This window comes from Sturnira hondurensis, unplaced genomic scaffold, assembly GCF_014824575.4.
Source record: "Sturnira hondurensis isolate 20B ecotype Veracruz unplaced genomic scaffold, ASM1482457v3 Scaffold0017436, whole genome shotgun sequence".
NCBI lineage: Eukaryota > Metazoa > Chordata > Mammalia > Chiroptera > Phyllostomidae > Sturnira > Sturnira hondurensis.
Genome location: NW_028090067.1, coordinates 17744240 through 17755814, shown reverse-complemented (window position 1 = coordinate 17755814; position 11575 = coordinate 17744240). Strand labels below are relative to the sequence as shown.

General features: G+C 54.2%; 1 protein-coding gene across 1 annotated transcript; it reads left to right on the top strand.

Annotated features, from left to right (window-relative positions):
- The first annotated feature begins 7264 nt into the window (after nt 1–7264).
- RPS19BP1 (ribosomal protein S19 binding protein 1) lies at nt 7265–10867 on the top strand. Its single transcript, XM_037068362.1, has 4 exons — nt 7265–7337; nt 7503–7631; nt 10033–10130; nt 10342–10867. The coding sequence occupies exons 1-4, from the start codon at nt 7286–7288 to the stop codon at nt 10474–10476; spliced, it is 414 nt and encodes a 137-aa protein (XP_036924257.1). The 5' UTR covers nt 7265–7285; the 3' UTR covers nt 10477–10867.
- The last annotated feature ends 708 nt before the right edge of the window (nt 10868–11575 follow it).

Here is an 11575-nt window from a genome sequence, read left to right as displayed (position 1 = left end):
GGGTGAGGTGCTCAGAGCTCTGAGAGGGGGAGGAGGAAGGCGCCCAGGCAGGCCCCTCCCCACCCCCAGACTCCAGTTGCTGTGACAGCAAAGCCTGCACTCTGGGTGTCTGTTGGAAATCTGTATTTTAATGGAGATGCAACTGGAATTGCAAAGCTGAGGCTGAAGAGACAGAAGCCCTCTCACCTCCTTGGGACCCAGAACCCCCCTCCTACCCCTCCCCCGACACCTCTTCCACTGCCACACTCCCAGTACCCTCCCCCTGCCCAGACCGGCGGGGGTGGGGGGGTGGGGGGTGGCGCTGAGGCTCTGGGCAGAGGAGGGGCTTATTCAAGGTCTCACAGTGAAGCCAAGGCCCCAGGGTCTGGGCCCCATGTCCTCTAAGGAACCCCCATACGACCCCCTCCCTGCTGGTGGGGCATGAGTTGGCTGGCAGCAGCGGGTGCTGGCTTGCTGAGGGCCCCCAAGTCTTCCCCCGAGTCTTCAGCTTGCCTCCTCCTTTCCCTAAACCCTCTCACATCTTAGTGGCCCTAGGGGCCTGGCAGGGCTGGGGGCCCCCCATCTTACCCCAGAGGGAACTGAGGACTGACTGGTCGGGGTGGCACCATTAACAAGACCCCACCTGTGAGTCACTGTCTGGCCCCAGATCTCCATGGAGAATTTCCAGTAGCTTCTTCCTGTGTCTTTATTGAGTTCTTTTTAAAAATATATATATTTTATTAATTATGCCATTACAGTTGTTCTGTTCCCCCCTTCATTCCCCTCCACCCTGCATACCCCCTCCCCTACCATTCCCCCCCTTTATTTTTTATTTTTTTAGTATATTTTATTGATTATACCATTACAGTTGTTCTATTTCCCCCTCCTTCATTCCCCTCCACCCGCACACTCCCTCCCCCACCATTCTACCCCCCTTAGTTTATAACCACGTGTCTCAAGTTCTTTGAATTCTATATTTCCCCCACTATTCTCGCCCTCCCCCCTATCTATTTTCTACCTACCGTCTATGCTATTTTCTGTGCCTTCTCCCCCCTTCTTCCCCTCCCACCCCCCTGTTTCTAGCCCTCCATGTGTTCTTCATTTCTATNTCTTGGCTAATGTAATTATGATGTGCCTTGGTGTGTTCCTTCTTGGGTCCAACTTCTTTGGCACTCTCTGAGCTTCCTGGATTTCCTGGAAGTCTATTTCCTTTGCCAGACTGGGGAAGTTCTCCTTTATTATTTGTTCAAATAAGTTTTCCACTCGTGGCTGTTTCTTTCCCCCTTCTGGTACCCCTATAATCCAGATGTTGGAATGTTTAAAGATGTCCTGGAGGTTCCTAAGCCTCTCCTCATTTTTTTGAATTCTCATTTCTTCATTCCTTTCTGGTTGGATGTTTTGTTCTTCCTTCTGGTCCATTCCATTGATTTGAGTCCCAGTTTCCTTTCCATCGCTATTGGTTTCCTGTGCATTTCCCTTCATTTCAATTAGTTTAGCCTTCATATGTTCCTCTAATTTGTGACTATAATCAACCAGTTCTGTGAGCATCCTGATAAACAGTGTCTTGAATTGTGCTTCTGAGAGTCTGGCAATTTCTTGGTCACTGAGAGTTATCAGCTCTGGGACTTTGAGTTCTTCTTGAGCCATCTTTGGGGCTGTTTGTGCCTGTTACGCAGCAGGAACAGAGCCCTAGGTGTTCACCAGAGCAGGGCCACTCAGTCGCTGGGTTGTGACGCTGTATGTCAGGGCAGGGTCAGAGAGGAGCAATGGCACCCGTCTGCCGTCTCCTGCCGCCTCGGCCCCCACTGGTGCGGCAGCTGCCACCATCACCGGGCGCACGCGTTTCGTCCCACTGCATGCGAGTGTGCCACCGCCGTCAGCCCTCGCCCCCTGGGGCCTGCGTGGTCCATCTCACTGTGTGCGAATGCGCGACCACGGTCAGTCTGCCCCACACCCTGACTGGGTCCGGGCAACTTGTGCGCGTAGGTCTGGGGATCTTTCCTGCCCGACCCCGCTCTGCTGCTGCTCTTACCGTCCCCGTTGAACCGTTAGTTGTAGTCAGACTTCCATATAATTTAATTTCCTGTTTTTTCGCTGTGTCTTTGTTCTCCAAACCTTTGTTGTATTCAAACTTGGTTGTGGGAGAAGGCACAGTGTTTCCACCTATGCCTCCATCTTGGCGGAAGTCCTTTATTGAGTTCTTAAAACCAGTCATGCCAATAATGTTATCTTTTCATTATCAAATCATTGAAAAAAAGCCACTCGGTCTCAGCCTGGACACTCCCCTGATGGGGCCCTGCCCCTGGGGGCCACCCTGAACCCTGCAACCCCCGGGGTCACAAACGTAGGCCTTCGCAGTGGAGCAGAGACCGGACGCGCTGAGAGTGCTGCCCAGCCCACAAGCAGCCCGTGTTTACCCTGCACCCACCCCTGCACCCGGGATGCTCCGCAGCTGTTTGCACAGTGAGCACAGGACCAAGCGGCAGGCCCAGGCGCTGAGCACACCCATCCCAGGCAGCCCCCTGCCGCACTCTGCCGCAGACCTGTGGAGGGGGCACCACCAGCCCCCGCCAACCCCCCACGAAGCCCACAGGTGACCTGTGTGACCTGATGTGACCTCCCCGGGTCACACAACTGGTAAGTGGCAAAGGCTCTCTGAGCACCGACCTGCTGACTCCAAGCTCTTAGCATTGCTCTCTGTGACTTCCACGCACCCACACCACGTGCTGACCACAAAAAGAGCACGGGACCCAGCTGCCACACACACACGCAGGTCACGCCCACGGACATGGGCACAGGGCCCATGGGTGCACTGCTGGCCCACATGGCTATTTATTACAAACACATAGCGCCTACTCTGTGCCCAGTGCCAGTCCAGGAGCTTTGTACTCAATCCTCACAGCAACCCCAGGAGGTAGGGATGATTATTATACAATCACCATATTCAACTGACAGATGAGAAAACCAAGGCACAGAAAGGTCTTGTGACTTACCCAAGGTCACACAGCTGGTGCATAGAAAAGCCAGAATTTAAACCTGCACAGCCTGACCCCAGAGCTCCTGCCACCCTCAGCCCTGGGGAGAGGGCGGGGCAATACCGCTCAAAGCCCAGTTCACAGAGGAAGCAGGCCCAGCAATAAAAGGCAGCTTACTCTTGGACACGCACTGAGTGAGCACAGCCCATCAACCCTGAGCCTCTGTGTCAGCCATGGGGACCCCCTACCTACAGCCCTGCCTCTCTCCCAACATCTCCCACCCAGAGGGACACTGACGCGGGACCCTGAGGAGGAGCGATTGCCTGGTGACAGCATGGTCAGGAGGGGACAAGATGCGATGTACAAGCATCACTTTCTAGAAAAGAAAGCTGAAGAGCCCTGATCTGTGTGGCCCAGCTGGCTGGGCGTAGTTCCGCAGAGCACAGACTCAGTCAGGCCACATGCCTGGGTTTTGGGTTCTGTCCCCAGCTGGGATGAGGGTGAGAAGCAACCAGTCAATGTTTCTCTCTCACATCAATGTGCCTCTCCCTTTCTTTCTCTTCCCCCTCCCCTCTCTCTAAAAAATAAATGAATAAATGCTTTTTAAAAATTTCAGATTTTTAAAAATCTGAATTAAAAAAGAAATAGGAACTCTACTTTAAAAAAAAAGCCAGAGACTGAGTCAAAGCTGGAAAGACCCGAGAGGGATGGGCGAAACCAGACCAGAGGCCAAAAGGAGCCGACTCCACAGTCTAGAACCAGACAGGGAAGAAATGGGTCTTCTCTTGAGCTCTCTGTAACCGCACTTCAAAGGCACTGAAGGCAGGAATCAAAGGGGAGACGGAGAGAGGGAGACTGCACTCAGCACAAGGCAGCAGGGGAGGGGGAGGGCGGGGGACACACCAAGACTGGGAATCACCTGCTGGAAGGGCAATCAGAAATTCCATTTGGGTTTTCAGCGGAAGGCGGAAGGCGGAGAGAGGCCAGGCATTAGTATGGGGGGCAGGGATGACGGAGGAAGAGAAGGAAAAAGAGAGGACTCAGACAGGGAAGAGAGAGGACAGAGGCAGGGGGCAGGAATAAAGACAGAGAGACAAAGGACACCCAGAGCCAGAAGAAAGAGGGAGAAGCAAATGCAAATCACAAGATCCCAGGTGTCCCCCAGCACACTATCCAAAAGGCCACACATGACCCTGCCTGCTGTGGCTCAGTGGGTTGGGTGCCGGCCTGTGAACCAGAGGTCACCGAGTCTGTTCCTGGTAGGGGCAGGGGCGTGTGCCTGAGTTATGGACGGGCCCCTGGTTGGGCACGTGTAGGAGGCAGTCAGTTAATGTTTCTCTCCTTCTTTTTCCCTCACTTCCCCTCTCTCTAAAAATAAATAAATAAAACCTTTTTCCATTAAAAAAACAAGGCCACACACACACACACACAGCACTCTCACACAAGTTCACATACATACTCATGACTCAAAGACCTGGGTTCTAGAGTTGACTCTGCTCTTCAAATGCTTTGTGACCTTGGGGAAGACCAGCCTCCCTCTAAGCCTCAGGTCCCCCCTGAGCATTGGTGAGGTTAAGCTGGTTCTGGGAAGGCCAGGACATGTGGGCAACAGGGTCTAGGACGGCAAACCCTCACGGTGATGTTTCTTCCATGTGGCAGAGGGCCCCAGCTGGGCAGGCACTGAGGGCGACCTCAGGAAGGGCCTCAACCAGCAGGGACCCAGCACTTCCTCTCGGGAGGAGAGAACAGGCTGAAAGCAGCAAAGCAGCTCACTCAACACAATGCAGCCAGGACAGGAGCGCCCCTGTGGGACCCCCTGACACACCCTCTGCCAGCAGAGCAGCAGGGATCTGCCTTTCCTGAGCCTGTCCCATCAGAGGTTCAGGACAGGTCTGGCACTTCTTAGGTGCCCAAATGTGGGCACCACCAGAGTGGGAGTGCACACATCAGTAATACCAGAGCAAACAGTGGCCGGGCACTGACTCATCCACTCCCTGTTCTAGGTGCTTCACGCTCTTAATTTACTGGCTCCTCACACCCACCTTGTTAGGAAGCTGAGCCCCATTAAACAGAGGAGGAAACTGAGGCACTCCCTGTTTAGGGATTGCCTAAGGTCACAGAGCCCCCTGCAGCCTCCCCAACAGTGAGTGCCCAGCTGCGCCTCCCACCTCCCATCCCCTGCTCCCACACCTTTTGAGGAGGTCTCATCGTGCCCTAGGCAGCCCAGCCTGCCGGCTCTGCCTCTGCTTCCCACCCACTCCTCAGCCAGGCCCAGCAAGGGTGTGTAGCCCAGTCTCGGAAGGCTGCGGGGTAGGGACAGCAAGAAGCCAGGGCCACGAGGGGATGGCTGCAAAGAGTCAGCTGAGGTCCAGAGGTGTCCAGACCCCGTACTCCTACCTGGACACACCAACCGACCCGAAGCACACAGCACCGCAGTCGGGAGGCATGAGAAAGATGATCTGAGGCGACACCTCGTGGCCAAAAAGGCCTCCTGGCCCCAGGTGCCCCTGTTCACTGAGACGCTGGAATGCAAAGAATTCCTCCTCTGGGGACCACGTGCTTACCAACTCAGGTCAAGAGAAGGAAGCTTGTCCTTTGCACCCACCCCTGGGGAGGGACAGACTCACACATCCCACGACCACCTGGACATCTTTACCCACTGCCCACAACATCCCAAACTTCTCTAACACACACAAACCTTCATCTAACATATGCATTTATGAAGCACTCATATATGCCGAGCCCTGTTCCAGGGGCTAGAGATACAAAGACAAGCAAAACATAGACCTCTGCCCTTGTGGAGCTTGAGGTGGGGCGTGGTGGGGAAACACAATAACCAGCAAACATAAGAAATAAAACAATTCGGCCATTTTAGAAGCAGGAAAAATACAGTGTGTCTGACAATTCAAAGAGCCAGACACACACACAGCCCTTAGGGCAAACTCACAAGAGTCAGACGCCAATCAGACCATTCTGCCCTCTTGCTTCCTCTGGGGCCCCTCTGTTCCAGGGGATGTCACCTCACCATGGGGTCCTCCTGCCCGGTACTCTCCCCTGTCACATAGCTCTTCTCTGGACGTCTCCTGACTCCAGGCTGGCTGGGTCCCACCCAGGGCACAAACGCTCAGGTCAGGGTGCCTTGCTGCCTTGCTGCCTTGCTTCCCAGCTCCTATACCACCTGTGTGACCAGGTCAGGTTCCTTGGCCTCTCTGTTTCCTCATCTGTTAAATGAGAAAAAGTTGTTCCCACTCCAGAATCATGGGGGAGGGAGGGACACAGTTAATGAGCACAAAACACTTCTAACAACATCTTGACATAGTTTTGTTATTATTAACGTCTGTTTAGGTGTTTCCCTCCTGGCCAAGTTGATGGAGATTAGACAGTGAGTTCATCCAGGAAGGACCAGCTGAGTCATCACTATGTCCCCTGCGCCACAGTCAGGTTTACAGCCCTCAGAACGTGTTTGCTCGGTGGGTTCAGCGGTTCCTTCTCTCACCACGTATGGAGTGCCTCCTGCGTGCCTGGTAGTGCTAAGTGAAGACACCGTCTTTCCACTGCAAGAAGAGTAATTTCTAGGCCAAGAGTTCTCAATATTTTTTTTGATCTAAGAACCTCTTTACACTAAAAAACAATTCAAGGTCCCCAAGAGCTTTTGTATATGTAAATATTTTATAGCTATTTGCCATATTAGAAACCAAAACCAAGAAAACTTTTGAATATATACTAGTCCTTTAAAATAACCACCTCATTGCATGTTAACATATTTTTATGATAGTTGTCTTTTCCAAAACAAAGCAAAATAGTGTGAAATCATATTTTTTGCATTTTCTCAAATGTCTTCAATGTCTTGGCTTAATGAAAAACAACTGAGTTCTTGTGCCGTACTCAATCTGTGCAACATGTTGCTTCGGTTCGCGTATACGAAAAAAGAAACCCAGCTCAACATTCTTTTTCGTAAAAATTGAGAACACTAACACCCTACCCTATCCCCAGCTTCGCCTACTACAGACCGACCAGATCAGAGAGGTCTGACCGACCAAAGTAGGCTAGTCCCGAGTGGTTTCCGGGAGAAGGCGTGGCCTGGCGCGCAAAGGAGCGGTTGGGCTGGAATTGGACATCAAATGCGTCCTTCTGCGCATTGCCCCCGCCCCCGAGTCCCGCCCCTCCTCCCTCAAGAGTAAACCAGCTAACCTAACGCCTGCATCTTAACGAAGGTGGCCACTTCCGCCTACCCACTTCGGAACTTTCCGTTCCCGCTCGGGTTTCCGCCGAGACTACGCGAGCGCCGGGACGGAAGTAGGGTGAGCGTGTGGGTGGGGCTAAGGGCAACAATGTCCGCCTCCTTGCTGCGGCGGGGCCTGGAGTTGCTGGGTGCCCCCGAAGGTGAGGAGAGCCTGCACGGAGGCTGCGGACGGGGGCGCGCGGGGGCTGGGGCTAAGGGCGGGATCCCGGAGGGTGCGGAAGGATCCAGTCCCGGCTATCCCGGGTAGGATGGGAACCCGTCTCTCCCTCCGACCCGGGTCCATCCCTCTCTCTCTTCCCTTATAGCCCCCCAGGTCGCGCCAGGCCAAGCCAAGCCGAACGGGGCTCCGGTGAAGCGAACTCGGAAGGCGAAGGCGACCCAGGCCGGGAAACTGCGGAATTCGGCCAAGGGAAAAGTGCCCAAGTCGGCGTTGGGTAAGCTCAGGAGGGGGCTGGACATGCCACCCCCAGGGTCGGGGTCTGCGGCTTGGAGGAAGGGGCACTTGAGGCACAGCTTAGAACGTTCATCAGGCATTTCTAGAATACCTACTGGGCGCCATGCACGGAGCGGAGTCCTGGTAACAGTGAACGAAACACATCAACCGTGCTGGGGAGAAAGGAATTAAAGAGCTTCAAAATCAGCCCTGGCTAGTGTAGCTCAGTGGATTGAGTGCCGGCCTGCAAACTGCAAGGTCCCCGGGTCTATTCCCAGTCAGGGCACATACCTGGGTTGTGGGCCAGGTCCCCAGCTGGAGATACGCAATATTTCTCTCCCTCTCTTTCTCCCTCCCTTCCCGTTTCTCTAAAAATGAATAAGATCTTTTAAAAAAAATTTAATATCCCTGGCTAGTGTAGCTCAGTGGACTGAGTGTGGGACTGTGAACCAGATGATCGCGGTTCAATTCCCAGTCAGGGCACATGCCTGGGTTGCAGGCCAGTTCCTGTCAGGGGACACATGAGAGGCAACCATATGTTGATATTTCTCTCCCTCTCTCTTTCCTTTCCCCTTTAAAAATAAACGAATAAAAAATCTTTTAAAATTTTTTAATAAAGAGCTTCAAAATCGGCTAAGTTTGATGAGGGCTTTGAAGAAGACCTGTGCTCTGAGAGGGATTTCAAATAAAAAGCCAAATCAGACTTCACTGAGGAAGTGACATTTGAGTCCTGACCTGAAGGGAGTGTAGAGCGAACCACTGAGTACAGTATCCTAGAAAGAACAGCAATGTGCAGAGTCCAGAAGAAGTTTGTTGCCTTTGAAATTTTGAAAGAAAGAAGCCAGGTAAAGGTGACGTATAGGCAACAAAGGTCAGAGGTGGAGTATTTAACAGTTAACGGTCCATGCCCATCACCGTTCCAAATGCTGTGCGAAGATTCACTCGTTTAATCCCTCACAGCAGCCTTGAGGGGGGTGCAGATGGCGCAGGTGGCGGCCATGTGGTGTCTCTTCAGAGCCCTGCTCTCACCTATTCCGTTCAAGTGGGAGGTGCTGTGACCCAGGCAGTGGCGAGGGTCACTGTGCAGGGAGATGAGATGAACTGTGCAGGGAGAAGATGGGGTGAGGAGGGAGCAGTGATGGGCTGTAGTGGTGAACTGGCTATGAGGATGGGGGAAGAGGGAGACACAGAGAACAGAACCCGGTGTCTGAAGAGCGCAGTGAGGGGTGTGGTGCCACCTAAGGAGAGGCAGACTTGCAGAGGGAAGGATGGCGGGAGGATATGTGGCAGGAGTCAGTGAGCTCCCAGGGCATCTTCCAACCCCAGGGCCTGGTGCGGAAACGGTGCTCAGGCCTTTGTTAAGAGGACTGCAAGCTTCCGGAAGGAAACAGCCCAAGCGGAAGTGCAGAGGGAGGAAAGTGAGACCCGTTTGAGCAAGCGATGTTGATGTGCAGAGCACAGGATGCCAGAGGTGCCCTCATCCAGTCCAGACCTTGTCCCATAATTGCTACCTCATTGACGAGGGAGGGGACCCTCAAGCCTCAGTGGGCAATCTAAAGGACATCTCTGTGGCAGCCACCTCTGTAAACTAGACATCACCTCTTGCCTGGATGGTTGTGAAAACCTCCCAGCTGGTCTCTCACCTTCCACCAACCCCGCCACCACCCGCCTAATCTTGTTTTCAGCACTGCAGCCAATGGGACCTTATAAAATCCTATTGGACCCCTCTGTTCTCTGCCCTGCACCCTCCTGTGAAGCCCAAGTTCTTACGGCTCCTGGTGGGGCCCCACATGTCTTTCCCCTTCTGCTGCTCTCCCCTCCCCTTCCAGCCGTTTTCTGTTCTTCAGATGCATTAAGTCACAGCTCTGCTCCAGGGCCTTTGCACAGGCTGTTCCCTCTATCTAGAATGCTCTCCCCCCAGACATTACAGTCTCCCTTGAGTCTTTGCTCAAATGTCATTGCATTGGGGCTTTTTCAGACCCTCAGGTTTAGAACTGCAACCCTCTGACCTTGGCATTCCTCATTCCCATTTACTATAAAACATATTGCCCTCTAAACACTATTTACCACCTCTCTTCCCACTGGCACATAAGCTCCATGAGAGCAGTTTTGGCCTGATGGTTTCCTGCTATATGCTCATATCTAGACCAGTGCCTCACACACAGTAAGCACTTAGGACACGCTTGTTAAGTGAGTGATTTGAGCCTCAGGGAGCCAGGGGGGGCTTTCAGCAGGATCTGTGTGGAGAGGCCAGGGTATTGCAGTAGTGGAGGGAAGGGACGACAAGGCCTTTGGGGGGCCATGGAGGTTGGGGGTGGCGCAGAGCAGAGAGCTGTCACGAGGAGACCCAGAAGGCTTCCAGGGAGTGACTCAAATTGATGCAGCTTTGCCTACCCTCACAGCCGAGTTCCAGAAGCAAGAGTGTCAGGGCTACCTTGGAGTGAACCTAAAGTTCATGACCAGTGCGAGGAGCACCGTGCCTGAGTCCGTCACCCAGCAGGTTTGTCAGGGATGGTTTTGAGGAGCCTGGGCGTAGGGTGAAGCCTGGGCCACCCCTCAGGCTCCTACCTTGCTGTGCTCTGAGGGTTCTCCCCCAAAGGGCTGGGGGCAGAGCAGGGGAGGTGGAAGGCTGGACCAGGCCCTGCCCCCTAAGGGGCAGCATTTGGCCAGCTGGGCAGCTCCTTTGTGTCCTGACTCCCACACGCCTCCAGATCGTGCGCCAGAACCAGGGCCGCAAGGCCTGTGACCGGCCTGTGGGCAAAAAGAAGAAGAAGAAGGCGGCTGAGGGCACTGTGTTCACTGAGGAGGATTTCCAGAAGTTCCAGCAGGAATACTTCGGCAGCTAGGCTCCCAGAGGGCACGGTGGGAGAGGCACTGGGGCCCAGCATCCTCTGGTCTCACAGCTACTGCTGGCCCTAGGACCCGCCTTGCACAGCGTGGACCAGGGTGATTCAAGGAAGCCCTGGAGCTGAAGCCAGGGGCAGGCTGGAGTGCATCTGGGGAGCTGGAAACCTGGGGAAGGATGTCAACTCAGAAGGAACTGAAATCCGCAGGCCCGGAAGGAGTGATCTCCCCACCAGAAGGGAACATTTTTGACTTCTGTTTGCTTTGGCCCCAGGAGGGCCTCTTGGCTGTTTGCTGTGGAGAGACCAGTTCCTGGGCCCTCAGGGCCACACCTCTAGGATGGGGGGTGGCTACTGGGTCCACTTTAGGATTCTAATAAATGTGGGCCCAAGACCTGTGTGTGTGCTGCAGCTTGACTCGTGGGATATCTGTTATCTTCTGTGGCTCAAAGGGGCCTTCGCAGCCTCCCAGCTTGGTTCTTAGAGCCCCAGCACACCTAGCATCTGCTGGCAGAGTCCAGGGGGGCACCCACGCCAGTGATGGCCGCCACAGCTGCCAGGGGCTTTGCTCCATAGACCCACATTCAGGGTCCAAGGAGAGAGATGCTGCCAGCCAGTTGCCCAGGCCCTGTGCTCTTGTGAGCACCGGTAGGGGGCGGGGGGAGGGGGGTATGTGTCAAAGGCCGCTAACTCTTGACTCAAGTTGGGAGAGTGGTTGGGTGACCCAGGAGCTGACCTCCAGAAACAAGGTCAGCACTCAGGTCTGTTCCCCAGCAGAAAGGCAGTGAGAGCTGGGGGCCGGGGCTAGGCCCTTTCCAGCCAGCCCAGTGCCTGGCACAAGCATGTGTTGATCAAATGCACAAGTGTAAGTGTGGAGGAGACAAGTCCTAGAAGCCAGGGCCCCTTGGAGGGGTTGGGGGCCTCCTGGAGAAGAGGGTCCTGGACACCTTTGGGCAGCTCTCCTACCTCTTACCTGCCACCAAAGGGCTCCATAGGCCATGGTGTTGTCTGATCAAGGACTTCCGAGGGGTCCCCTGTGGCTGGAACAGCTGGGAAGTGAGTCTACCAGCACCAACAGCCTCACCCACTGCCCTGAACTGCC

Excerpts from the sequence above, each read along its gene's own strand:
- RPS19BP1 (XM_037068362.1), top strand. The coding sequence starts at position 7,286 with ATGTCCGCCTCCTTGCTGCGGCGGGGCCTGGAGTTGCTGGGTGCCCCC. Across the intron at positions 7,338-7,502 it reads GTTGCTGGGTGCCCCCGAAG|CCCCCCAGGTCGCGCCAGGC; the intron begins GTGAGGAGAGCC and ends CTTCCCTTATAG. Across the intron at positions 10,131-10,341 it reads CTGAGTCCGTCACCCAGCAG|ATCGTGCGCCAGAACCAGGG; the intron begins GTTTGTCAGGGA and ends ACACGCCTCCAG.